This window comes from Balaenoptera borealis (assembly GCF_965194805.1).
Source record: "Balaenoptera borealis genome assembly, chromosome: 3".
Classification (NCBI taxonomy): domain Eukaryota; kingdom Metazoa; phylum Chordata; class Mammalia; order Artiodactyla; family Balaenopteridae; genus Balaenoptera; species Balaenoptera borealis.
Window position 1 is genome coordinate 13,217,901 of NC_138866.1, and position 27,745 is coordinate 13,245,645.

At 48.6% G+C, this 27,745-nt stretch overlaps 1 protein-coding gene across 7 annotated transcripts in view; it reads left to right on the plus strand.

Annotated features, from left to right (window-relative positions):
• Positions 1-27,745, plus strand: part of TTC7B (tetratricopeptide repeat domain 7B) — a 241,144-nt gene that overhangs the window by 16,555 nt on the left and 196,844 nt on the right. For 6 of the 7 annotated variants that reach the window (XM_082384497.1, XM_082384498.1, XM_082384500.1 and 3 more), the window contains exons 2-3: positions 6,988-7,142; positions 10,796-10,964. In XM_082384497.1, the coding sequence (XP_082240623.1) occupies positions 6,988-7,142; positions 10,796-10,964 (324 nt within the window). Of the gene's footprint in view, positions 1-6,987; positions 7,143-10,795; positions 10,965-27,745 lie in introns of those variants that run through there. The other variant, XM_082384502.1, reaches the window with a different exon arrangement.

A 27,745-nucleotide genomic window follows, 5' to 3' on the forward strand; every position in this document is an offset into this window, starting at 1 on the left:
GGACTGTCTGTGGACATGAACCGGGGACCAGCCTCCCGGGGGCTAATTCCCCACACTCTTCCTGGTGAGGGCCCTCGGGAGTGGTCTCTGTTTGGCTTCAGGCTTCCTCTCTATTTGTCACTGGGAAGCTGGTTTCTGCCACCTCAAACCCCCAAAAATGCCTGTGGGAAAGTTGAAACCAGCCCCTGGGCCCCTGGGCCCCTGAGTCCTCCCCCCCTCCCCACTTCGGTCACCTGAGAATCCCAGCAGGTGGAGCAGGAGAGGGACTTAGAAACTGCCCGTCCCGGCTTGGCCAGGGCTGGGAAGGAAGCTGGGCTCCTTCTCTTGAAGCTGACGTCCACATGGTTTGTGCCTGACCTGCTGGGGAGATGGGGCAGGAGCCATCTGGGTTGGAATCCCAGCGCCAGGACAGTATCCCAGCGCCTCACAGTAGCGAAAGGTGAGGAAACGAAGGCTCAGAGAGGTTAAGTAACTTGTCCAGTGCCACACAGCTAGGAAACAGAGGAGCAGGCATTCAAGCCCACGGCTGCCTGAGGCCAAAGCTGTTTCTCACGTAGTACTACTGGGCTTCCCCATCCCGGGAAGTACACCCCGGCCCCACTTTGCAGTCCTGATTCTCTCCCCTGCGCCTGGGGATGTGAATAGGCAAGTGGGGGAAGAGACACTCAGATTTAAGTCTTTCGGGAGCAGGATTCTGTGTTGCGACTGGAAAGCTCTCAAGGCAATTGTAGGGTGCACCTTGTTTGCTACCCAGTTCTCTGGGATCACTTTCCTCTCTTGCCTGATGTCCAGTGTCTGGAAAACTGCTTTTCTTTTTTTTTCATATATTCTGTCTTGCTTTTGTGTTTATTTTAGATGGGAGGGTAAATTCGGTCCGTCTTGGCTGGAAGTGAAAGTCTATTTTTAACATTTTGATCCTCTTTATATATTTAATTCTTTAATACAGTGGGAATTCATTTCCTTGTGTGCCCCGAGGTGCCTTATTTCCTTATGCCTCATGGTCCCGGCATGTAGCGGGACACACGGTTGGGCCATGACAGCGGGGTGGGGGACGGCTGTTTCTTTTGTCGATAGTGGATTCTGTTTGGGAAGCTGTGTGGTCCTTGGCCAGCGCCTGTGGAGCCCCCTCCATCACGAGCCTTGCAGCTTCTGCATAATTTCTCTGGCATGAGCTGCTTGATTTTTTAAAATAATTAATTAATTAATTAATTTTTGGCTGCATTGGGTCTTAGTTGCTGCGCACGGGCTTTCTGTAGTTGCGGCGAGTGGGGGCTACTCTTCGTTGTGGTGCGCGGGCTTCTCATTGCAGTGGCTTCTCTTTGTTGCAGAGCACAGGCTCTAGGTGCACGGGCTTCAGTAGTTGTGGCACTTGGGCTCAGTAGTTGCGGCTCACGGGCTCTAGAGCGCAGGCTCAGTAGTTGTGGCACACGGGCTTAGTTGCTCCGCAGCACGTGGGATCTTCCTGGACCAGGGCTCGAACCCGTGTCCCCTGCATTGGCAGGCGGATTCTTAACCACCGCACCACCAGGGAAGCCCCGAGCTGCTTGATATTTTTTAAGATTTCTGTCCTCCTCGTTGGGAGAGTGAGTGGCAGGGAAGTCACCTTTTTTGAAGGGAGGCCAAGAAAACAATTTGCTTGGGAGATTAATTAGAGCCTGGAAATTTAAAAAATTTCAAAAATGATTTTGTAGCCACCATGCTAAATTTCAAATTAGATTGTAAGCTCTTTACTCAGAATGTGCAGCTCTTTTTAGAACTGAGGAGCTGATCCTTGCCTACCTGACAGGAAACTCCCCCGACTACCTCCTCTCCCTCTCCCCGCCCTTCATGGTTCAGCTCTTGGAGTTTCCCCAAGCAGCTGGTCTGAGTCATGCCTTTGCATATTCTGTTCCTTCTGCCTAGAATGCCCTTCCCTACATTTTCCTCCTTGAAAACATATACCTGTCACACTCTTGCTGAAGGTTTTGTCTCCTCCACCCAGCCAGAGCTACATGCATCTTTGTTAGAGCCCGCACCATGTTAAATGGTCTTGAAAGACCAGAACCTCCATGAGAAAAGGGGCTCTGTCTCCTAATTCTGAGGAGAGCCTCTTCCTCTCAGCTGAACCTCTGCCAGGGCCCACCCCGCTGCTCTGAGAACACTAGGCTCTCTTCATGTCTTAAATCAAGACTCTGGTGAGTGGACTTCCCTGGTGGTGCAGTGGTTAAGAATCCGCCTGCCAGAGCAGGGGACACGGGTTCGATCCCTGGTCCGGGAAGATCCCACATGCCACGGAGCAACTAAGCCCGTGCGCCACAACTACTGAGCCTGGGCTTTAGAGCCCGTGTGCCACAACTACTGAAGCCCGCATGCCTGGAGCCCATGCTCTGCAACAAGAGAAGCCACCGCAATGAGAAGCCCATGCACCACAACGAAGAGTAGCCCCCACTCGCCACAACTAGAGAAAGCCCTGGCGCAGCAACGAAGATGCAATGCAGCCAAAAATAAATAAATTTTAAAAAACCAACAAAACAAAAAACAAACAACAACAAAAAGACTGTGGTGCGTTGCCCCAGTGTTAGGAGATCGGTGAACGTAAAGGGACGTGAATCCCACACAGCACTAGGGAGTGGTTTGTACACTCCTCTTCAACTGTGCAGCCCCTTGTTTACATAAACATCTTTGCAAGCCTAGGAAGTAAAAGCCAATGAAAGAGGAGAGGTGAAGAGTCTAGGGGTTCTATCAAAGCCCTCAGTTGGGTTCTGCAGAGTTCTGTTTAGAAAGCAGTGAACCTGGGGATGGGCATTGGTAAGTCTTCTCAAACAGTGTTTCTCAGCTGAAAGCCTGTTTTGTGTTTGGGAGATCTAGTTAGGATACGAGTTTGGCCACTGTAACAAAGGTCAGAATAACAGCAACTTGAGCAGAACAAGGTAAAAGTTAATGTTTCTCTCTCGTGTACTAGTTGACCATAAGCAGCACCCAGGGCTTGTGGCAGCTCCTGGCTGTTAGAGACCAAGGGTCCTTGTGTCTTGCTGCTCGCCATGCTCAGTAGATGGCTTCCACCTTGTGGTCTGGGACAGGTTGCCAGTATCTATCAGCACAGCCACATCCCGGCGGGTAGGGTGGGATGAAGAGGGACTGGACAGCAAGCTCATCCCCCCTAAGGCCCTGGTCCAGATGCTGCGTGTATCCCATCAGCTGTAACTGAGTCACACGCAGCATCTAGCTCCCAGGGGCCCTGGGAAGCTATGTGCACTGATGAAACCTGGGCATTCTAATGCTAAAGGAAGAAGGGGAGAATGAATATTAGGGGGCGACTGGCAGATGCTGCCACAGGCAGGGACAGGCCTACCCTGGAGGGTGCAGCCCAAATGCCTCTGCCTGTCATCGAGTTAATTCACCATTTATTGTCACTCTTTGCCAGATGTTGTGCCCGGCCCTGAGACTCAAAAATAAACGACACTCAGGTTCTTCCTTTAAGCCTCTCCTTAGAGTCTAGAAGGGATTGGGGTGCTCAAGGTTGCTGGGACAGCTGGGGGTGGCTTGGGATGGGACATGTCGGGGAGGAGATCCACAGCGCTTAGAGATCAGTAATGGCCAACAGTGTTCCCAGAGCCTTGCAAAGGCTTGGAGGAGTGAACCTGGCTGGCACATGTGGAGAACTTGGCCAGGACCTGTGTTCCATGCTAAGGGATTTGGGCGTCACCCCGTGGTGATGGGGCTGGGTAGGGAGGTGGGGGAGGGGGAACCGGTGAGTCTCTGAGTTCTGACCCCAGCTGGTCTTCTCACTCACCACACCCTGTTCTCCAGCCACTTTATTCAATGCAAAGGAAGCTTGCCTTTGCACCTTTCCAATGCTATGCTGTTCCCTCAGCCTAGTTTACCCTTCCCTCTCTTGTTTGCCAGTCCAGATCCTACTCATCCTCTAAGGCCCAGCTGAGTGGTGTGGTCACTCCAGGTCACCACATAGTCCCTACTAAGAACTCATTAGCTCCATTCTGCAGTCTTGCTCTGGTCACAGTATTGTTCCCATTTTGTAAACGGGGGAATTGATGCTTCAGTATGCCCCTGGTCCCACAGCTAGAAAGATGCAGCAGGTAGCAGAGGTGCTGATCTGTTGTGCTTTCTGCTTGCTGGCCTGGCGATTCTGCTCCGGGCAGCCATTTCCAGATGCAGGGGCAGAAGATCAGCAGCAGGGAGGTGAGCTGGAGGGGCAGGGAATGATGCGGAATAATTCAGAATAATGCGGAATAATGGGGAATAATGGGGAGAGAGGAATCCTCAGCTCATGTGTCCAGAGAGCCTTTCTTAGAATTACTCCCCAAAATGCTGAGGTTAAATCCTAGGGCCAAAGTCACAGAGCAACAAACTGAGATTTAAATCTGGGACTCTGAATCCCATCTTACTTTATTTTATTTTTTGGAAGCTTAAAATATACAGAAAAGAAATTCAAAGTATACTGATAGTCTTACCACTCAGAAATAACCACTATTAATATCCTGATATATATATATATATATTTTTTAAATTTATTTCCGATTTTTATAGAAGAGTTCATTTTTTCTAAAAGTAATATTAAATGATTCTGCTCAATATAAATAATTCAAACTTTATAGATGAGAGCTTAAAAATTACCCCAAATATTATCATTCAGAAATTACTATCGTTTCCTCCAGTGGTAATCATTCTAGATGTCTCTGTAGGGATACAGACAGATTTAAAGAGAAATAGACACACTTTTATAAATAGTGATCATATTCCTGTTTAGTAGAGTAGCCACTAGCCACATGTACCTATTGACCCCTTGAATTGTGGTAGGTTTGAATCAAGATGTGCTATAAGTGTAAAGTACACAATGGATTTAGAAAAATTAATATGTAAAAGAATGTAAAATATCTCAATAACTTAAAAAATACTGATTACTGGTTAAACTGATAATATTTTGGATATATTGAGTTAAACAAAATATATTAGTAAAATTAACTTCACCTGTTTCTTTTTTCTTTTTTAATATAGCTACTACAAATTTTAAAGTTAACATATGGCTTGCATATATTTCTATTGGATGGCAGTGCACTATTTAGAAAATAAGGTGTTAGTAAGTATTCATGGAAAGAAGAAACTGAATCCGAAAGAATTGTTGAGCTCCAAATAAATGCTTCACCATGTGACAGTCATTTCCTAAAGAGTCCAATAAAGCTTTTTTTAAAAAAATATTTATTTATTTGGCCACACCGGGTCTTAGTTGCGACATGTGGGATCTTTTAGTTGCGGCACGTGGGCTCTTAGTTGCAGTATACGGGATCTAGTTCCCTAGTGACTAGGGATCGAACCTGGGACCCCTGCATTGGGATCGTGGAGTCTTAGCCGCTGGACCACCAGGGAAGTCCTCAATAAAGCTTTAAGAAGATTGGAGTCATGTTTGTTTTTGTTGTTTAAACATATATTACAGTGTTTTGAAAAATGAGGGCATGGCCCCCTGAAGTTCCTCCCAGTTTTTGACGTATTATTGTTTTTGCATCGTATTAATTTATAACAGTCATGTTCTGTTTTGTAATTCTCGTAGGCCTGCAGGCCTCTGCCTACATGTCCTTCATCCCTGAGCCCTGGATTTCTTTATTAGCTGGATTTCATTCTCAGGAAGGACTCATGCTTCTGGGAGGAAGCTGCTGTTTGGGCTGGCCTGTCCACGTGGGCTTTGCTCCGTATCCCCGGGCTCTGTGCCGACATGGCCCTGCAGCCCTCGGTGTTGATGCGGCCACGGGGCAAGCCTGACGTCCTCCGCACCTTGTAGGCAATTGCTTTCTCTTCTTGGACAGCTGAAGAATTCTTGTGTTCAGTAGCCTAACTCAGCTCTATTTTTGTGTTGCTTGGTTCCTCCCAGGACCCTCGGTCTCATCTCTAAAAGATTATTTTCGGCTCCACAGTGCACAGACAGAGGCACTGCTGAGAACTATAGATTCAGCAGCTTTGGGTCACTGACCAGAGCACTTGGAAAGGCTCTTGTTACAGCTCTCGGCCTTCGGTAGACCTACTTCCCAAAATCTCAGTGGGTCCTCTGTGATATTTTTTTTTAGTTAATTTTAGATTACACAAATAATGAGCAAACCTGTTCTCCTTTCTAGGGCCAGGACATTACAGATAAAGCTAAAGCCTAATTGGCCACTAACCCCCGTTGAGGTTCTCCTTCCTGTACCCCAGTGGTAACTACTGCCATGGGTTTGAGGTATATCCTTCCAGACCTTTAAAAATTGCTTTTATATTTTCATACAATTATGTTCTGTCCCTTCACAGAAAAAATAGTCTGTGTTCAGGCTGGTGTATGAATTGTTCTGGGTTTACTCAGAACAATCTGGATGTGTGGATTCCAAAGAGCTGCTCTTGGAGTGAGGTTTTTATTCTAATTAACAAGCCAACACAGACATTAACAAAGTTACAAGTATAAGTAATGCACTCTTAGGAGCAGAACCTTCATACAAACATTCCCAGATACCATGTCTGTAGAGCTTTGACTTTTAGGCAGAAACAGACTGCATGCATTCAGGTCATTTTGACACAAACTTGTTTTAAGAATCTGAGTACACAAGACTTTCTACCAGCTCGTGTCCACGTATAAAGCAGTAGACCACAAAAGAGCTAGAAGATTTCACTGCATTGTCTGAAAAATACAGAGTATTGGGTTCTGTGTGAGATTTCACTGCATTGTCTGAAAAATACAGAGTATTGGGTTCTGTGTGTTTTGTAGCGATCATGCTGAATAAATCGTAAGACAACTTTGTGTTTTCTACTGAACTTGAGCTCTGTCCACATTAACGAGTATCCATCTTTCTAGTTCAATAAATACGGGACAGAGGAATGAATGCTTGAGCTACCACCCTTTTGCATTCATACTCTGGAACATTCTTAATTAAGAGAATTCACTGTCAGATGGTCCTGAGGTCCTTGGGGAGTTCCCAGCCCACAGACCATTCCTCACCCCCATTTAGCTTCTCACTGTGTTCTTTGTAGATGACATGGCAGAACTCCTCCTCGGGGAATCAAAGCTGGAGCAATTCCTGAAGGAACACCCCCTGCGGCAGGGGGCCAGTCCCCGAGGCCCCAGGCCCCAGCTGACTGAGGTCCGCAAGCATCTGACCGCTGCCCTGGACCGAGGGAACCTCAAGGTACCGTGCGCCTCGGGATGAGGGCTTAGAGGGATATGTTGGCTCTACCTCCTCTGGGCAGCGTGTGCTCGGGAAGGATGCCCAGGGACGAACTGGGCGACAGGCGGAGCACATCTGTGGCTTGTCTTCTGAGGAGCAGGCCAACTCCCTGTGCAACTGATGTGGGGCTTCCAGACCAATAGGTTCTCTCTGATGAGAGTCTCTAATGACACATTATCCTGAGAAATGGCACTAATCTTCCCCAGGTGCTTGGAATAAAGCTGTTATCTGGGGCCCAGGACTCAATCTGACACTTTGTCCCACTGAAAAGAGAGAAGTTAATCAGGAGTGTCACTTACCGCACGATATCCTGCCTAAAATATGCAGCTTGTGAATGTCCCAGGCCGCTCTGGCCCGGAGGGGGGTGCATATTGGCGCCGGCAGGCCTGGTACCTTGGTGTGGGAGGGAACCAGGGCAGGAACTTCCCTCTGCCTGAGCAATGACCCTAATCCTCATGGCACAGGAAACCCTAAGCGCTGCCCTTCTCTTCATCTACCCTGTTTCCTGGTCTCTATACTCAGCTTTCCCTCTCCCTCTCACGTCTTTCCTTGCTTGCTTCGTTGAATCTCTTTCATCTTGCCTTCCCTCCCCCCTGCCCCCTTCCCCACCCTGTTACCGCACTTAACCGGTTTCTGGACACTTCCCTGCCTGAAGTCTGGCTCTTACTGGTTTCCTGAAGTCAGTCTTGTTCAGATAGCTGACTGCATCCCACCATTCCTGTCAGCTTCTTTAGGGTCCCTTTAAAATCTCGGATGTATTCTCTATTGGGGAAGGGCAGTCTTCAGTGAACTTTTAAAGCTCTGACTTCTTCCTTTCTTCCTTCCTTCCTTCTTTCACTTTTCTTCAGAGTTAGGGACAGTTGTCTCCATGTCAGTTGTTCTTAACGAAGGTGGTTCTGGTGACATTGGTGGGTCCTAATCAGTGGGAAAGGGTGGGGGGACCTCATAGTGACAGCTGGTCAGACTCAGGTGTCCTTCCAGGAGGTATAAGGGTGAGACTCTGTGTTGGGGGGAGAGGTTGAAGATCACTGCTCCAGGCCTGGCACCTGGCTAGTTTCTATCCCACTTCGAATCCCCCTACCTTCATCCGGAAAAATTAACTTTTAATTTTACCACATGCTCATAGTTTTTGCTCCGCATCCTCCACAACCCAGTGCGGTAGTAAGAACATTGAATTTCAACTTAGAATTCTGAGTTTGCTTTCCAGTTGTGGATTTATAAGCTGTGTGACCTTGGGAAGTTACTTAACCTCTCTGAGCTTCACATTTTTTATCTATAAGTGTACTTAGCTCAAGGTCATTTTGAGTCTCAGGTGTAGAAGTTCTTTCCAACTGAATAGCGCTAGATAACGTGTCAGTTTTTGCTATTTTATTGGTTCTACCTAGAGAATTTTTCTCCTGTTGCCATTTTTTAGCTCCCTCTGCCTTATAAAGAGTGTTCCAAAGTCGTATTGCTCTTGCTTGGGCGGGTTGACCCACTCACACTGGCTGATGTGAAATTTCCTCTCCTCTTGACCTTAAGTTCAGGTGTCTCCTAGCTGGGAGCTAGGGAAAGCCCTGTGCAGACACAGGTGCCCACAAAACACAAGTGAACTGAGGCTGGAGAGACCAGAGCGAGGTAGCCGTGTGGTGGCAAAAAGAGCCTGGGCGAGGAGTCAGGAGGCCTGGCTTCTGATTCAACTCAAAGAAAGTTGCGCTTGTCACAGGCAAGGTAACATGGCACCGGGCTGGAGCTGCTCCCCTCTCCCCCTCGGCCCAGGGGCCTTGGCCAAGCTGTTTCCTCCTCTGCACGAGGCCATAGATTGGACTTGCCCAGCAAGGCTCTCCATACCGTGCATGCATACTACTGCACCTCTACTCTTGGAATTTTTTCAGTCTCCTGCGTATTTTCCATCTGGCCCTTCAAGTTACCTTTTTATTTTTAATTAAAAATTTTTTCCGGTTTAATTTTTAAAACTTTTTTCTTGTGGTAAAATATAAATATCATAAAATTTGCCATTTTAACCATCTTTTAGGTTCAGTGGTTTTAAGTGCGTTCATATTCAGCTCACCACCATCTACCCGCAGAACCTTTTCATCATCCCAAACTGAAGCTCTGTGCCCAGCAAACACGAACTCCCTCCCCCTCCCCCTTCAGTTTGCTTTTCAGCCTATGGGTCTCAGTTCTGGGGAAAGAGGGAGGACACAGGAATCTCCTAGGAAGCCTTTTCTGTGTACCCAAGGCTGCCCTGTCCTCTTCCCTGGTGGAGAACCCCTGTGGTGGATGCTTTTTTTTCACAGCTCTTTTTCTCTTTTCTTCAGTCTGCTTTGATTTCTTTCTCTGTTTCCAAATATAATTCTGACGTCTTGCATTGGTGCCACTCCCTCGGGCCACTCTTAAAACCCTTTTGCTCCCTTCGTTCTCTTGCCTGTTCTATGTCCTCTGCGGTGCTGCCCCTGCTCCCTTTCAGGGACTGCCTGGAAGCCGACCACCTTGGCTGAAACAGCGGCCTCGCCATGCTCTGGCTGGTTACCTGTGTACCGCCCACCCCGTCTCAGCCATAGATTACAGGATAGTGCAGCTTCATGGAGTGCTTCTGTAAGCTGAAAAATCCGGCCTTGTGTAGCTGGGGTTCCAATGAGAATGCCTAGGAGAGGGTGATAAATCTGTTTCCTTATATAGATGGCTGGGTCGCCTCTTCTTTCCCCAGTGATGAGTGGGGCTCGAGGATGGGCTGAGGATGAGGTTGGTGGGTGTGGACTGGGGAAGCCAGCCTCTCCCGATGGAGAGGAAGATGAGCCCATCAGAGTTAGAACTTGCAGCATCTGGGAAGGGACCTGGGTCAGTAACCATAGCAAGCTGGAACAGCTCAGTGAGAAAAGTGTGTCCCTGGAAAGAAAGCAAGTTCTGATTTTTGCACCAATTTAGAAAGCCTCTCTCCTTGGGTTATTTGGGTTCCAGTCTGTGTTATACCCCCAGTGCCGTGGGCAGAACCCACCAGGATGTCCGTGGAGCCTCCTTTTCTGAGACAGGTGCTCATGTGTTTTGTTCATAACGCATGCCTTCCATACTTGACCCAAGCCTGAGGCCTGACGGGAGCCTGCTTTACAGCAGATTTATTGAAGTATAATTCACATGCCATGTAATTCATCCATTTAAAGTGTACAATTCAGGAGCTGTGCAACCATTACGTCAATTTTAGAACATTTTCATCACCCCAGAAATAAACCTGTAAGTATTAGCCGTCATCTCCCATGCCCCCATCATCCCAGCCCTAGGCAACACTAGTCTGCTTTCTGCCTCAGCAGGCTCGACTGTTCTGGCCAATATATGTCACCTGTGTGACTGGCTTTTTCACTCGGCGTCATGTTCTTGAGCTTCGCCCATGTGGTCCCAGGGGTCAGTGCCTCGTTCCTGATGACGGCTGAGTAATATTCCGGGGGACGGCGAGACCACATTTTGCCTCCGCCCTCATCAGCTGCTGGCCACATGGGCTGTTTCCGCTCTGGGGCCCCGTGAGCAGTACCGCCAGGAAGGCTCCCACGCCCGTCTTGGTGTGGAGAGCCGCGGGGCCCCGTGGGAGCATCACACATCATATCGTAGGAAAATGTTTTTCTCTCTCCTTTTCCTTCTAGTCAGAATTCCTACAAGAGTCCAATCTGATCATGGCCAAGTTGGATTATGTTGAAGGAGACTATGAAGCCGCTCTCAACATTTATGCCCGGGTGGGCCTGGAAGACTGGCCGCTGACGGGCGTCCCCCCTTACAGGTTGCGGATGGCCGCGGACGCCTACGCCACCAAAGGTGAGGCCCACGCCTGCTCTCCTGGGGGCCGTGCCCCGGGTCGCGCTGTCTGGAGCTGCAGGGCCTCCCTGGATCCTGCGCTTTGACCCCTGTGCCCTTGGCTGGGCTTAACCCCGGCAGCTCCCAGCGAGGCCCCTGGGGTTGCCCCACCACAGGCACTGGATCATTTTAAGCCCAGTGACATGGCATTTCCTTAGAGCTGCGGCTCCTCAGTTATCCCCGAAGGAACAACATTGCAGTAAAGTTTCTTGATGATTAATGTACAGCTTAAGCAGGGACCGTTCTTGGTAATTAAGATGCCGCACAGTGTATATACAGGGATCCTTACATATGGCCAGTTGGCCATGTGGCTGATCTCATTTTTATTCATCAGTGCCACCTCTGGCTTAATTAAGGCTCAGTGGTCACTGAAACAGCCAGCCAAGCAGTGTTTACCTGGGGGCCTAGGGGCTCAGGGGATAGAAAGGGGAAATGTTGCCCTGGTTGCCACAGAGGAGTTTGTGATCTAATGTGAGGGAGTGCAGTCCCACGGGAAAAAAAATGACAGAAAGCCAGGACACACACATTATTTGACCTTTCCAAGTTTCTACTTCCTCATCTATGAAATGAGTGTAATCACATCCACTTCATAGAGTTATGAGGATTAAGCCACATAATGTATGTTAAAGCACTTACTAAATGATATTTTTAAATGTCAGCCCCAAACAAAACAGCAAATGGAAAAAGCCAGGCCCAGTAACAGCTTTTCAGAGGCAGGAGAGGTCACTGTAGGCCAGCAGGGCCAGGAAGGCTTCCTGGAGGAGGAGGGACACTTTGAAGTAGATTTATAAAGGCCTCAGTAAGAAGGAGACCCTCTGAAAGCAGCTCCTCTCCTTCCTGCCACCTACCATCCAAACCATGCAATGTGGCTGACTGTGGCCACACAGAGGCCCGGGCCCTGGGTGGGTTGACCCTCTAGAACAGCACTGAGCTGGCCACTTGTATGCAGCCAGCTGTCTGCCTTGGTTATCCTATGCAATGTTGAACAAAGACCCAGCCAAGGCACACTTAAAGAGCCTTGTGACAGGGGTGACATGTTCACCCAGTTCCCTGGGGAACCTTGCTCAAGCACTTTTAGGTTCCTCTAATTAATCTTCTCAGTGTCCCTGTGGGCTGGGAAAGGATGCTGTCACTCTGACAGGCCACTCTGGTGGTTTAATGGGCACATCAGGGCTTCTGAGGGCCTGGGCCTGGGCGTGCATCTGTCTGAGGTCTGTGCCACGCAGCTGGCCTCTTTTCTCGCTGGTGTTCACCCAGCACCTCACATGCCTTAGGCTTATGGGAGCTGTGTGTGTGTGTGTGCGTGTGTGTGTGTGAGAGAGAGAGATTTGGGGCCAGGAACAATATTGTGCAGCAAGAGCAAGGCTTCATCTGGCAGTTTCCAGTCACCTGATTGACCTGGGGCCTGCTGGCTTGTAGCCAGGAGTTGGTTTGTCCTTTGGGGGGAGGAGCATGGCTCTAAGGCCTGATTAGCACCAAGAGCTCAGGTCTTGATTTGGGCTCTGAGACGGCCTGGTGGGGCAGACTGTCTGCAGGTGGCACCACCAGCTTAGTCTCACGGCTGCCATGCAAAGTGGGCAAGGGGGACGGGAGGCTTGGTCCCCAAGTCTGGCCCTGGGTGGTGTGTGATGAGCAGTGGGCCCCAGCCACGGGGCTGAGACATTTGGCTCTTGGGACATGCTGGCTGGCTCATGGGAGAAGGGAAGAGCTGTCCCCTCACTTCACCAGAGTAAGACTGGGCTGGAGCAAAGCCCGGGTGCACCTTGGATGGGCATGCACCAGCCCACGCCCCTCCCCTGTGCCACCTGTATGCTGCTGTCGGCCGGGGATTTGACCTGCACACTTTCACAGGTCACCTCAACTTTTCCATGGTCCCCTGAGGTCTGACTCGACCCAGTGTCTCAGCCAGAGTCAATGTCCATGAACTCCCACGTCTGCTCTTGCAGCCATGGCCGGGAGCAGATTCCCCTGGCCAGGTAATACAGCCTCGGCTTGTTGGGAATCAGAAGCCAACGTCATTCAGTTGTGAGAACCTCCTATGGGCCAACACCACGTTAGGGTTTTATTGTCTCTTTAATTCTCCAAACCCCTAATTTACAGACAAAGGAAATGAGACTGGGTGAGGTTACTCGGAATGATATGGTGCCTACTGTGTGCCAGGCACTGTGGCCCTCATTTGGGTATCTCAGCCAAGCTTCACCATCACCCTATGAGGTAGACACTATTATTTTCTCCATTTTACAGATGAGAAAACCGAGGCACAGGGATGTTAGATATGCTGTCCGGGGCCCTACAGCTGGGAAGTGGTAGAGCCAGGACTCAGCCTCAGTGGCTGGTTCCAGAGCCCATGCTCTCCTACTGAGTGGCAGGAGGGGGACTCAGTCTGAAGAGTGTTCAGCTCCAAAGCCCACGTTCTTAATTACTCTGCTCTGTTGGCACGTGGATGGGAATGCGCTCAGGGCAGGTAAGGTTTCCGCAGGTAGAAAACATTCAGGTCACTAGAGAACACCCTAGATTTGTATCCATACCCCTCCTCTCAGCCCCACCTCTCACGTTCTTCTCCCTTAACTCCTTGCCCAGGTCCCTTGCTGTAAGTTCTGGCCCTTAAGCTCACGTGTCCTGTCTTCTCTGACACCCTCCGGGGCTCACCCATTTAGAGGCCATTGCATTTGACAGTATCACAGCCCAGTAGGTTAGAACTACTCAAACGTCATATTAGGACCAGTTGTACTGCGATCAGACACTCCAGCCAGTCTGTGAGTTCCACTCAAGGAGGAACTGTTTTGTTTGTTTGCCATCCTCAGAAACTAGCACGGTGTCTGGTGCCTAATTGGTGCTCAATTATTGACTGAAATTTATAGAAGTTCCCTTGCTCAGATTTCTACCAAGGTGCCCATTGTGTAATTCAGGTGATTCTGGGTGCCTTTGCTTCTAGCTGTCATGGTCAGGTGCATTTTCTTTGCCCATAGGTAACATACTGAGCATATTTCGATAATTCAGACTTACTCGCTGCTAGTTATGGGGTATACCTGTAAGAGCATGTTGACATCACACCATGACAGAGGCTGGCATGGATCCCTTCCCCAAAGGTTATACATTTCAGTTCATTTCCATTATCAGAGAGCCTCTAAATGGATCTCAACTCCCCCGCACCCCCCATTCCCCCAGCACCTTCCTCCTATCTCTTAAAACTAAGTAGAGAAACAGAGAATGAGAATAGAAGACATGGAGAAACTCTTTAGCTTCTGGTAGAACTGGGTTAATCAAGTGAGTAGAAATCTTTGCTCTGGGTACAGATTGAGATATCACGTGAAATCTCCAGGACACCGAATGGCCACAGATGTTCTTTTCCCAAATGGGGAGGCTTGGGAACAGTGAACACATGGTCACTGTCTACTTTGGGACTTCGATCTGCTGGACATCGGCTAACTTTCTGCAGCTAGGACAGTGGGAGCTGTAAGTGGCTTGCCTTCCTAGAGATGGCCTTTATAAATAGCCTTGGCATGTACCCTGTTGTAACAGAGGGACCACAAATGCATTGGTTCCAATTTGAGGGAAGGCCTGTGGCAGTCCTGCGATGGCCCACCTGGTCCCGGTGGGTGGGCAGCTGTGTTCTGCGAGGTTGCTGTCGCTCCCCCGTCTGCCAGGGCGCAGTCCTCATCTGTGTGATGGATGACTGAAGCTGGGTGGCTGGCGTGCCGCAGCTCGTGGAAAGGGGAGAGGAGAGAGATGTCTGGGGTGAGCGGAAGTAACACACATCAGCTGTGCTGACAGTCCACTGGTGAGAAGTTACTATAGGGCCATAGCCACCAGGCACTTGGGAAAAAGAGGAGACTGGGGGGACATGTAAGCCTCTCATTAGACATGTCCATCAGAGCTTGGTCTCGGACCCAGGTGGGACCTGTTGGAGGATGCAGGGAGAAGAAAGTAGCCTGTGCTCAGGTGAATGAAAGGGAATGCGTAGGACCTGAGGCTTGGGATTGGTGCCCACGAGGAGGGAAATTACGAACCTGGAAACAGCAGCGTGGTATTAAACTTCCTTTCCAGATTGCATGGTACCAAAGCAGAGAAGGACTGACTCCAAAATATAAACAGGGCCTTCACAACCATCACTCATACAAACGTCTTATTTTCCAGCGGGGGAGACTATGCCAGAGAAGGTAAGGGACTTGCCCAATGACACAGAATGAACTGGAGGCAGGGCCCGGACGTGGAGGAAACTTGGTAGGAAACGTTCCTGTCAAGCTGCATGACGTCTGCCCAGGTGGAGAAGGCGGTATAGTGTTGGGAGCTTTGTGGGGCCTCCTCCACTTTCTTTATTCCTCCTTTGTTCCTGGGTTTGAAATTGCTCCTCTGACACACTGGCTCAGAGCTTGGGGTTTTGGAACCAGACTTCCACGTTTGATCTCTAGCTTTGTCACTTACTAGCTATAGGATCTTGTGCAAATTACTTTCACCTCACTGGGGCTCCATTTTTTCATCTATAAAATAGAGATAATAATAGTATCTACTTTATAGCATTGTTGTAGGGAAGGAGTGAACACATGTAAAGCACTTAGCACAGTGCCTGGCAGATCAACAAAGGTTAGCTATTTTTATTTTTATGTATCCCTGGAGCTTGAACCCAAATGGATAGACCTCTTCAGAAGCCCCAGGTAACAGCCAGCTATGGGGAGAGGGGAGAGTTGCCCTAGTGTATCTGCTTTGTGTGACAGAGGGCTTGGCTCAGGCTGTGGGAGAGCAAGCAGAGATTGGAGGCTTAGGGAGGAAAGGCTGTTGGTGCTGGAGGATGGGGAGTACCCAGTGGTCAGGGGCAGGTGGAGTCGGTACCCTAACGGGACTGCTTGAGGGTGGGTCCAGAGACAAAGTTCATCCTGCACTTCACCAGTCTTGCCCCGGGCTGGCCCGGAAGGTTAGAGGTCTTTAGAGTTGGACCCACATTCATGGTTTTATCACAAAAGGCCATTCACATTGGGATGGATCAGTTGATTCAAGTAGCGTTCCTTTAAGAGGCAAGAACAATTCACACAATTCCCAGGTAGTTGTCTTCATAAGGAACATGCTAAATACATTGGCTGATAAGAGAGGAGATAGCGGAGGAGGAGAAACCAGCTCTGCTGGGCTTCAGGGAGGAGGGCTCGTCTCTGCTGACTGGACTTCACTTCCTGGCCAGAGGCCTCCCCTTGGATATGTTACTTCCTTCCTTGTGTGAGACTGGCCCCAGAGCCCTCTTCGGTCTGCCCACTGTGTGCTCTGAGCATCGGGTCTTGGGGCATGGTGCCAAGAAGGAACTAAGGTGCCCGCCTCTCTGTGGGCAGTGCCGAGGGGCGAGGGAGCTCTCAGGGGCTTTCAGAAGTGCTGCCTGTTCCCTTAAGCTTGTAAGCACTGGTCTTCAAACACAGAACCCATTTCCAAAAGGTGTGGATCTCAGCCTTGCCCTCCCCAGCTTGAAAACCAGTGTCTTCTCACACCCACAGACCTCAGCTTGCAGTAATCAGTCGTTAGGCCAGAGGACAGAGACTTAAAACATTCACTGAGAAAACGTTTCGGGAAGAGGCCCCTGGGAATTGCTCACTGTCTTCCATGGGCCTCCTACCAGAGCAAAATTCAGGCAAATCAGCACAAGGGACACGGTTCATTGTTGAGGGGCTTTTATTAGGTGTTGCTCACGGGTTTCTCCACCACACTTTGCTCAGTCCTGGGCCGCTGGGTGGTATCGAAAAAGGCCTGAAACAAATTGAGTTGGAAATTCTTCAGGCGGTGGGTCGTTATGACTTGAGTACTGTCGTGCTCCCAAGAAGGCTGTCACATGTTGCGACCACAGAGGAAACAAATATCTTTAACCAGGGTTCCCCGCCCCCCACCCATGAAATGTAGGAGACGGGAGGAGAAGGGTGTGTCTGCCCTTTCTCCTTGGGGGCTAATTGTAACAGCCCTCTGGGTCAAGGTGAGGCCAGACTCCCGACGAGGTGCCTTGAGGAATGAGTTTCCTAGAAGGTGGTTTACCTTTCTGCCTCATTTTTCCTCCTGGAATATTGTCTGTTAGGAGCAGCCTAGATTCCCCTGGGAAAGTGGAGACATGTTTGTTGGGGGCTTTCACCTGGGGGCCCTGATGGGGGCTCCATCCTCAGGGATGTTCGTTTGCTGCTCCCAGGGGAGCCTGCGTGTGGTGGGTTGGGTCCAGGCTGGCCATGCTCCACCAGTGCCAGAGGCATCTGGGGGGAAGGCAGTGCTGGTCCCCTCGCACACTAGGGCCCCTGCCCTCTCCGGGCCGTGGGTTGACGTCTTCCGGACCAGCTGGCGCCTATGCTCAGCTGACAGCTTCAGGCGCAGGCATGGTGACCAGGGCTTGCCTCTTGAGCCAGCTCACATAGACACTGGGTGGCAGAGAGGCTCTCAGGTCGCTTGTGTGCTCGGTGGGAGAGAGTGCCGGGAGAGAGACACGACAGCTGCTGGGACACGGTGGGAGAGGGGAGGGGCTGGACCGGTGGCAGGGTGTCCATGTCGCCTGCTCTGCCCAGCCCGACCCAGCTGCTCAGCAGATGTAGTGAACGGGTATGCTGTGCTCACCGAGAGGGTGGAGGCAGAAGTGTCGATCCAAGTCAGCGACTCAGGCTCCATCCCCCAAGGCCAGAGCCCCTGCCTTGAGCACGTGCAGAGGGTAAACCCACGCTGAAGACGCATTTAGAAGTTCTGCTGAGAGCTGTGGGTTAGGGCCTTTCAGTTGTAGGTGAAAGAAAACCCAACTCAATCTGACTTCGGGGGCAGCTGGATTCAGGGCTCAAAGGCATGGACGCTTTCTCTCCTTTTCCCAGCACATCTTATCCTGTGTTGCTTCCCATCTCAAGCTCCAGACTCTGAGTCTCTTAGGCGTAAGTCTTAGGAACCTCAGCCAGATTCTCACTGGGTCTTGTTGACCCTGCCCGGGTCACGTTCCCATCCTCAATGTCGTTACGGTGGCCAGCGACAGGCCCTGTAACTGGCCCAGGACCTGCATGAAGGCTGTGACGAAGAGGGCAGGCCCTTCAGGGGAATGAGAGGGAGGGCAGATGTCCATGACAGATGACACAGCAGCAGCTCCTCTGAGTAGGAGCCTTCTTGTCAAAGAGGCTGGGGGTCTTTATGCCCTCTCTCCTTGGAGGCCATCCCTGCAGGGGAAAAGGAAAAGGGACAATTGAGGAGGAGCCAGGTGGCTGCTCTGTGACAGAGTCACTGTGGATTGGAGACGGCCTTGGGACCAGACCACATCAGGCAGTCTCCAAGGATGGAGGAGCCGACCTCGCCTGCGTGGAGGGCTCTTAGGGGAAGAGGGACTTGACTGTTCTGGCCTCGGGGATAGGGCCAGGGCCAGGCAGTGGAAGCTGCACGAAGTCCAGCAGTATTCGCATATCTGGAGATCTTTCGAACAGACACAGCCGCCTCAGGGTTCGGCTGCCCTGAGAGGTTGGGGCTCCTGTTGGATTAGCATTTGTGGAGCCCTCCCAGGAACCAGGCATGACGCTTTCAGATTTACCTGCATGCTTGCACTTTGCCCCGAGAACAATCCTGTGCCGTAAGGATTATCATTCCCTGCGGAGGGGTTGAAAGCCTGAATTTCAGAGGTGAGGTGGGATTCAAATCAAGGCCTGTGGACTCCAGAATCCATACTATTTCTGCTTTCCTGAGCTGCCTTTCAGTTGGAGTAGGGATGTCATTGATGGAATTCCGGTGTCAGATAACCTGCTAACCCTTGATGCTATTCTGTGATTCTTAAGTAAGTTAATCTAAGTCTCGCTTTTCTTATCTACGCAATGGAGATAATGATACAAGAATACTGAGAAGAATGAAGAAGGCAAAATGGGAAAATGCTTTTAAATATATAAATCTGAGGTCAGCAAAAGGGAGTTTGTGTAGTCTTGACCTCAGGTATCCTGAGATTGGGAGCAGCGGTTGCTGTGATGGTCTCAACCCTCCCCATGGCCCCGCCTATCATGCTCCTTTGCTTGGGCAGCTGGTGGTGCTTCTAGCTGTCCTGGGTTGCCCTCTTGCCTCTTCCCCCATAATTTCCCTTTATTATTCTTCTTAATACAGACAAGATACATGTGCATTATATAAAAATAAGAAATACAGACCAGTCAAAAGAACATAAAAATATCCATCACCCTGTCTACCCAAAGCCAACCTCTGTTAACATCTTAGCGTGTTTCCTTCTAGATCTTCTCTATACTTATCATGCGTGTGGCTTTTTTTTTTAATAAAATGAGATTATATCACATATACTGCTTTGTGACCTGCTGTCACTTTCTGCAACAACAGATACATTTCTGCAACATTTTAGCAGCTGTACAGCATTTCATTGCATGGATAAGCTATAATATATTTAACTAAAAAGCCTCTATTTTGGGCCATGTATGTTGTTTTCAGCTTTTCTCTGTTACATATAAGGCTGTGATGAATGCCCTCTCAGCCTGGTCTTTGTGCTTGTTCTTAATGATTTCCCTAGGAGAGGTTTCCAGAGGTGGAGTTTCTGGGTCAGAAAAGAAGTATTTCCAGACTGTGCTGCAGAACGGCTGTGCCTGTGTGCTTTCCTATCTGCACTATGTGGGACCAGCCGCCTCTCATTCTGACCTTTGATCTAAAAGTGAACATTTTTTTATTTTTAAAATTTTTTTTAAAATTTATTTATTTTTAATTTATTTTATTTTTGGCTGTGTTGGGTCTTTGTTGCTGCGCATGGGCTTTCTCTAGTTGCAGCGAGCGAGGGCTACTCTTCGTTGCGGTGCGCGGGCTTCTCACTGCGGTGGCTTCTCCTGTTGCAGAGCACACGCTCTAGGTGCGCGGGCTTCAGTAGTTGTGGCACGCGGTCTCAGTAGTTCTGGCTCGCAGGCTCTAGAGCACAGGCTCAGTAGCTGTGGCGCACGGGCTTAGTTGCTCCGCTGCATGTGGGATCTTCCCGGACCCGTGTCCCCTGCATTGGCAGGTGGATTCTTAACCACTGCGCCACCAGGGAAGCATCTAAACATTTATTCTTCACTTGTATGTTGAGTATAGGCTATTTGGAAAATAAAGAAAAATATAAAGCAAAAAATAAAACCAGCCACCCTACTGCCGTTTGAGTTAGTTAACAAATTTTACAGTTGTATTTTTGGGACCAGGGTTCGAGCCAACCTGGGCTGCACAGTGGTGTGCTTTATGGATATGTTTGAACGAATTGCCTGTGGAACATCTGCGTTGTTTCAGTTTTTCATATTACAAATATGCTCTATACCTTTTTAAATAAACAACATTATTGAGATATAATTTACATCCCATTAAATACAACCTTTTAAGTGTACAATTCAGTGGTTCAGAGTTGTGCAACCATCACCACAGTCAATTTTAGGACATTTTCATCACCCCAGAAAGAAATCAGTACATTAACACTCACTTCCTGTTATTTGATTAATGCCCACCCCCCCAGCTCTAGCCAGTCACTAATCTACTTTTTCTCTAGAGATTTGCCTATTCTAGACATTTGAGATAAATGGAATGTTGCAACATGTGATGTTTTGTGTCTGGCTTCTTTCACTTGGCATGTTTCCAGGGTTCTCACATGTTGCAGCATGTATCATTCCTTTTTATGGTTGAATAATATTCCATTGTATGAAGGTACCACATTTTGCACATTTTCTTAATCCACGCATCAGTTGATGGACGTGAGGTTGTTCCTACTTTCTGGCTATTATCAGTAATGCTGCCTTGAACATTTGTGTACCAGATTTGGGGTGGATGTATGTGTTCGTTTCTCTTGGGTACATACTTAGGAGTGAAATTACTGGGTCACGTGATGACTCTGTGTTTAACTTTTCGGGGAACTGCAGACTGTTTAACAAAGCGGCTGTATTATTCTGAAAGATTCCAGTTTCTCCACATCCTTGTCAACGCTTTTCTGTTCTTTTGATCACAGTCATCCTAGTGTGTGTGTGAAATGGTATCTCACTGTGGTTTTTAACTTGTTTCCCTAATGACTAATGATGTTGAACAATTTTTCATGTGCTTATTGGCCATTTGTGTATCTTTTTTGGAAAAATGTCTAAGCAGATCTTGTGCCCATTTTAAAATCGGGTAGTTTGTCTTTTTATTATTGAGTTATAATTGTTCATTTTATATTCTAGATACAAGTCCCTTTACAGCTATATGGTTTTAAAATATATTCTCCCATTCTATGGGTTGTCTTTTTACTTTCTTGATGGTGTCCTTTGAAATGTAAAAGTTTTAAATTTGGATTAATTTTAGTTTATCTATTTTTTTCTCTTTTGTGCTTTTGGTGTTGTATCTAAGAAACTGTTGCCTCATCATGGTCACAGATCTTTTTTTAACATTTAAAAAGAGTTTTATAGTTTTAACTCTTACATTTAGGTCTATGATCTACTTTGAGTTAATTTTTGTATGTAGTGTGAGGTAGAGGTCCAACTTCTTTCTTTTTTCTGTGGCTATCCGGTTTTCCAGCACCATTTGTTGAAAGACTGTTTTTTCCCCATTGAATTGTTTTGATGTCTTTGTTGAATTTAATTGAATATAAATGTAAAGGTTTATTTCTGGACTCTCAATTCTATTACATTGGTCTGTATGTCTATCCTTATGCCAGTACTACCCTGTCTTTATTACTGTAGCTTTGTAGTAAGTTTTAAGATTGGGAAGTGTGAGTCCTCCAACTTTGTTCTTCTTTCCAAGATTGTTTTGGCTTTTCTGGGTCCCTTACATTTCCATATAAATTTTAGGATCAAATAGTCAATTAGTACCAAAAAAAAAAAGCCTGCTGGGAATTTGATAAGGATTATGTTGAATCTGTAGATCAATGTGGGGAGTATTGCCATCTTAACAATATTAAGTCTTCCAATCCACGAACATGGGATGTCTTCTTTAATTTCTTTCAGAAATGTTTTCTAGTTTTTGGTGTACAAGTCTTACATTCCTTTTGTTAAATTTATTGCTAAGTTTTATTCTTTTGGATGCTATCATAAGTGGAATTGTTTTCTTAATTTAATTTTCAGAATGTTCATTGCTAGTGTATAGAAAACGCAACTGACTTTTGTATATTGATCTTTTATCCTATAACCTTGCTGTGTTCATTTATAAGCTCTAATAATTTTTTATGGATTCTTTAGGGTTTTCTATATATATCATGTCATCTGTAAATAGGATAGTTTTACTTCTTCCTTTCCAATCTGAATGCCTTTCATTTCTTTTTGTTGCCAAACTGCATTAGCCAGAACCTCCAGTACAATGTTGAATAGAAGTGACCAGGGCAGAGATCTTTGTCTTAGGGGCAAAGCTTTCAGTCTTTCACCACTAAGTACTATGTTAGCTGTGGGTTTTTCATAAATGGCCTCTATCAGGGTGAAGAAGTATTTCTAGTTTGTTGAGTGTTTTTTGATCCTAAAAGGGTGTCAGATTTTGTCAAATGCTTTTTCTGTTGAAATAACTGTGTAATCTTTGTGCCTATTCTTCTATTAGGATGTATTATATTGACTGATTTTCATATGTTAAGCCAACTTTGCATTCCTGGAACAAATCCCACTTGGTCATGGTATATAATCCTTTTTATGTGTTGCTGGATTTGCTACACTAATATTTTGTTGAGGATTTTTACATCTGTATTCATAATGGTGCAGTTTTCTTGGGATGTCTTTGTCTGGTTTTGGTATCAAGAATAATACTGGTGTCATAGAGTGAGTTGTGAAGTGTTACCTCCTCTTCTACTTTTTGGAAGAGTTTGTGAAGGATTGGTGTTAATTCTTCTTTAAACATTTGGTAGAATTCACCAGTAAGCCATCTGAGCCTGGGCTCTTCTTCATAGGAAGTTTTTGGATTACTAATTCAATCTCTTGATACTCTATTGTTTTAATAGATTTTAAAGCCATTACTTGTTCTCCACTTGCTTCCACATGGCATCTTTTCATTGGAGCCCTGAGGCTCAGATCATGGCAAACAATCGTGGTCAGAAAGGAATGATCTTTAGCCAGTTACCATTTTCAGGGTAGATGACTGAGGAATGGTCTCTATTTTCTTCCACAACAATACCTTGAATAGCAGCTCACCCCATGTTACAGAGTAAACTCAAGTACACGTCCTCGTAGTCAAGGGAAACAGCACTTCCTATATTTGCACTTGATTGACAAAATCAGCTTGGTGGATGAGTCCTGTTTTTTCCTGCTAGAAAACTGTCAGCCACTGCCAGGTTTTAAACAGGAGGAATGACTTAATTAAGTTCATGAGCAAGAAGGATCTTTTCTGGCACAGAGTGGAGAATAGATTAGAAGGAATTAAAGATTATGGGAAAGGAGACCAGTTGGGGAGGTGAGCTGGCTTTGGGTTCTGCATTTCAGGGGGCCTGACTTTTGCAGGCTGTTTCCGGGTGCCTGGGCTCCGCCAACAGAAAACACTGGCAGGAAATTAGGGAGCAAGAGGAGGGAGGGGCCAGGGTATTTTTTTTCTCTCTCTCGGCCTTAGGCTGCACCTTTGACAGCGGCTGCATCTCTCTGGTTGTCCCAGCTGTAGCCAGACAGACTCTCCCTCTGTGGCTTTGGCTCCCACCAGGGAGCTTGTGCTGGGTTCCGTCTCCCAGCCAACAGCCCCAGCTCCTCAGCTCTTGTAACTCCACCTCCTCCCTCTATCCTTTCCAGCCCTGGGGTGTTCATGACCTCCTGCTCTTGCAGAATCCTGGGATGCCATACCATCCTGTTTGGCTTCTCATCTGTTTCATCCCTTATGTAGACAGTCCCATACACTGACTCTCCTTTATCTGAAGGAACTAGAGTGATTCCTTTGTCCTAGCTGGATCCTGACAGATAACTGCAAAAGCCTGGATTGCAGTAGGCCGTGGAGATGGTATGTGTGTTGATGCGGTTGAGGAAGGAACCAAGATGACTGTGAGATTTTTAGCTTAGCTCACTGGGCAGGCAATGCTGTTGTTGAACCAGGTAAGGATTACAGGGGGAGGAGCCAATTTTCCTAGGAGGGTGGGGCGAAGATACTGCGTTGGAGTTGAGCATGGTGACACCTCTGCGACCACAAGGGGGTGCTGTCCAGGGAACCATTCTAATTCTGGGGCTGCTGCCCAGCACAAGGGTCTCTAGGCTCTTGGTTCGTTGGTCAAGATTCGGGAATTGACTGTGTGTAGATTTGGTTACAACCCAGGAGTGGCTGCCTCTCGTTCAGGGGACCACAGAGAGTGAGGAAGGCAAGAGGCCCAGCACATAACAGGGGAGCTCTACCTGTGGGCAGAGCGCCTGCCAGGGCTCTGGGCCCACAAAGGGAGGAGGGACGCAGGTGACCGAGAGCTTTCCCCTGGGGATTACGGGACCTAGAACATGTGAGCATTTGCACATTTGTGGCGATTTTATATTCTTAAGTAGGTCGAAGTTAAAATGTGGTGAAGGCAGTAAGCAGTCTGAGGTTTTAATGTACCAGAGAAAAATCCACACTGAGGTCGTCAGGAACAGACGCCCGCTCCCCCATTGTTACCTTTTCCCCTATGGTTGAAGCTCGGGTTCCTGATGCATTCTGCTGACCATGAAAAGTCTAGGCACGGGCGTGCATCTTCCCCATTCTGGAGGCTCTGTCCTGGTCTGGCCAGGCTGGGCCCACATCCTGCTCTGTCCCACCCACGCTCTGCTCCAGGCCGCCTGCCGGCTGCCCGCCCGCCTGCCTCACCCCTGGCGGGCCTGTTCCCCCCTGCGCTTGTCTTCTCCCTCCAGCTGGGAGTCTCTCATTTCTCCTGTGAGGAGTCCACCCTCGGTGACACCTCTGTGACGACCTCTCCAGCTCCATCGTCCACTTCAACCTCTCCTTCCTCTGATTCTACCTCTATTTATAGGTAGTACCATCCAGTTGGGCATTCCGTTTTTAATTATTTCACACCTGTCACTTGCCTCTCTCGGGCTAGACTGTATGATTGATTAATTCATTAAATCAGCAGATACGTGAGTGCCTGCTCCGGGGTGGGGGTGGGGCTCTGAGGCTGCACCGCATCTAAGCTGCTGGCTGCGGATCCTGGTGTTGGCACCTGGGACAGTGCCTGCCACACAGGGGTGCTTGTGAGGGGATGGTTCTTTAAACATTCTCCCCTGGCGTCCAGGGCTACACTATCGAAGATAAACTCTACCCGAGTAACACAAGTTGCTTAAGCAAAAGTGCAGGGTTTTTAGTGTATTCTGAAATGCTCTCCATTTTAGATGAAAACAGATTTTGGTTTGGGCCCGATATAAAACAAACAATCTTGTCTCTAATTCTTCTTCTACCCACACTCACCTTCAGGTGGGTCATCCCAATTTGTGGACTGTCTTTCAGGCTGTTTGGCTCTGACGAGCCCATCTCTCATGGCTCAGTTCTTTGAAATCCAGGGACTCTTTGGGCCTCCTTAATGCAGTTTTCTCCCCTGCTTTGTGTGCTAGTGGCCGTATTTTTCACTCTTTGGACTTGGGGCCTTCTTTCTAGGTCCTTGAGGCCTAGACCCAAACAAAGCAGGCCAGGTTATAAAATGGGAGCAGTCCAGGCTCCCATTTAATATTTTAAAACCAGGACTTCTGAGTCCTAGCACCGTGCTCGTTCCGCCACCACCCATCACTTGGCTTCCATCATTTCCAAACCATGTCTGGTGTTCATTTTCTTCCCCCAAATGTTCCTGATGCTTTGGGAATGAAAAAAGCATCCATATTTGGAAAGCTCAGAGCTCTCTGGGGGCGGGAGCAGAGCACAGACTGTTCTGGGGAGAGGGAGGGTGTCAGAGCCAGCTCTGCGCTCTCCCCCAGTCACCTTGGGACTGGTGCAGCAGAGCACGAAGCTGTGCTGGGCCCTGGCTGGGCCTCCCTGCCCAGTCCCTTTACCTGTGAGGCAGAGACCTCTGTCTGCCCTGCAGGGACACACCGCAGCCTCGCAAGACAGGGAGAGGAACTCAGGTTTGTTAAGCTCCTACTATGGGCCAGGTTCTGGAATAATAGTAGTAAATTATTCATAGTAATTACAGCATTAAAAGAGAAAAACCTTCCAAACACTCTTTAAGCACTTGCCCCCTAACGCCCTTAATCCTCACACAGGTACCACCCCCAGTTAAGAGGAGGAGTAAAGGGTGGACCCTCTGTTTCAGACCCCCGTTCATTTTCTCCTTTGCTGTCAGATGCTTGCTTTGTGGACTGGGGCCGGTGTATCATTTGTGCAGGCGCTCCCGGGTGCAGAGGTTGCCGACGCCGCACCGAGAGAGGCTGAGTCTACCCTGGTGTGCTGTGAGGTGCCTTGGTTTGCGTTGAGTGGCTCCCAGAGCTGGTTGGACCTTGCAGGAGGTCTTGGAAAAAACATCCTTCTCCCTGAACAGCGTCGATAACACTGGGGCTTCTTATTTAAACAGTAGGATTCTTTGGTACCCTGGCCACGTTCAAAAACCGGAATTCCACATTAGGCCTCTGAGCGGGTCACGTGCCAAAAGCTCCGTCGTGGGCCACACCAAAGTGGGGTGGGGAGGACCCTCCTCCACGCGGCGGGCACCCATCAAGGTCTTCCCGCAGTGCCGGCCGCCGCCGCCAGGGGGCGCGGGAGCCGCGTCCTCGCCGGGGAGTTCGAGCATGCGCAGAGCCGACCCAGCAGCCTCGGCCCTGAAATTTGGATCATTCTGAGATTCTACTCGAGGTCAGGGAGCCGGGAAGGAGTGTGAACTTGCCAGCCGTCTTTATTAACCTTGGATCAGTGAGCCTCCTAAGGGACTCCTGGGTCATTTCTCGAAAGCTGTGCCTTGGATAGGCAATTACAGATAGTAGGCCTCGCCCGTTCTTCCTAGACCGGGAGCCGAACCTCTGCTGCTGCCTGTAGTCACGGCATTTACAGAGACTCCCACAGGGGCTGACTGCGTTCAGTACATTAAAGTCAGTGCATGGATGACTTGAAAAGAGAAAGGAATGACAAGTATGAATTCTGGTAGTGGAGGTTTAGCAGGAGTTAATATACCTCCTTTTTTTTTCATGGACTGAAAAGTCCCAGGTCGTAAGGACTGTAGAAGAATCCGAAGAGGATTTTCCTAGAGTACTTCTTGGTAGATTAATATCAGGTCTTAAAGTGACAGAACCTAATCCTGACCTTTATGAATTGGATATTTGCTGATGACCATGACCTCCTAGGTATCCTGGAGCCGAACGACACACGAGTAACACGCAGGATGCTTCCTCCCTGGCAGGAAAATTCTACAGTCTGTTGGAGGCTGGGCCCCAGCTCCTGTGGACCTGCCCTGGTAGTGAGCTCATTGCAGCGGGGCTCAGGGTTGTCTCTGCCAGTACCCACTCTGTGACCTTGGGCAAATTACGTACCCTCTCTGGGCCTGAATTTCCTTATCTCCACGGTAAGGAGAGGAGAGAAGATAGGGGGATCCAGTTTTTTCCCTTTAGAAGCTGCTTTTTATTTATTTTTTGAAGTCTTGAGATCGCTTCAGGGGCAGTGAAAAGAAGTAGTTTGATAGACAACTATCCATGAGCGGAGGGTATGGGGTGGCAGAGATGGGGCCCGGGGGGGTCCTTGCCGAGTGCTTTTGCCCATGTGCAAAACCCAGAAAATGTGGGAGTACGGGTGTGAGAAGGCGAGGAGCTGTGAGGCCGTGGCCTGCTGGGGATCTGCTGTGTAAGCCTTCTGGAGCTGTGTATCTCGGGCGCGGCACTCAGGCCTCTTCCCATCTAGATGTAACGGTTCTGCGGACGGTGGGAAGCTAGATGCCGCGTTGCTTGTAGCCACTCATCTCAGGT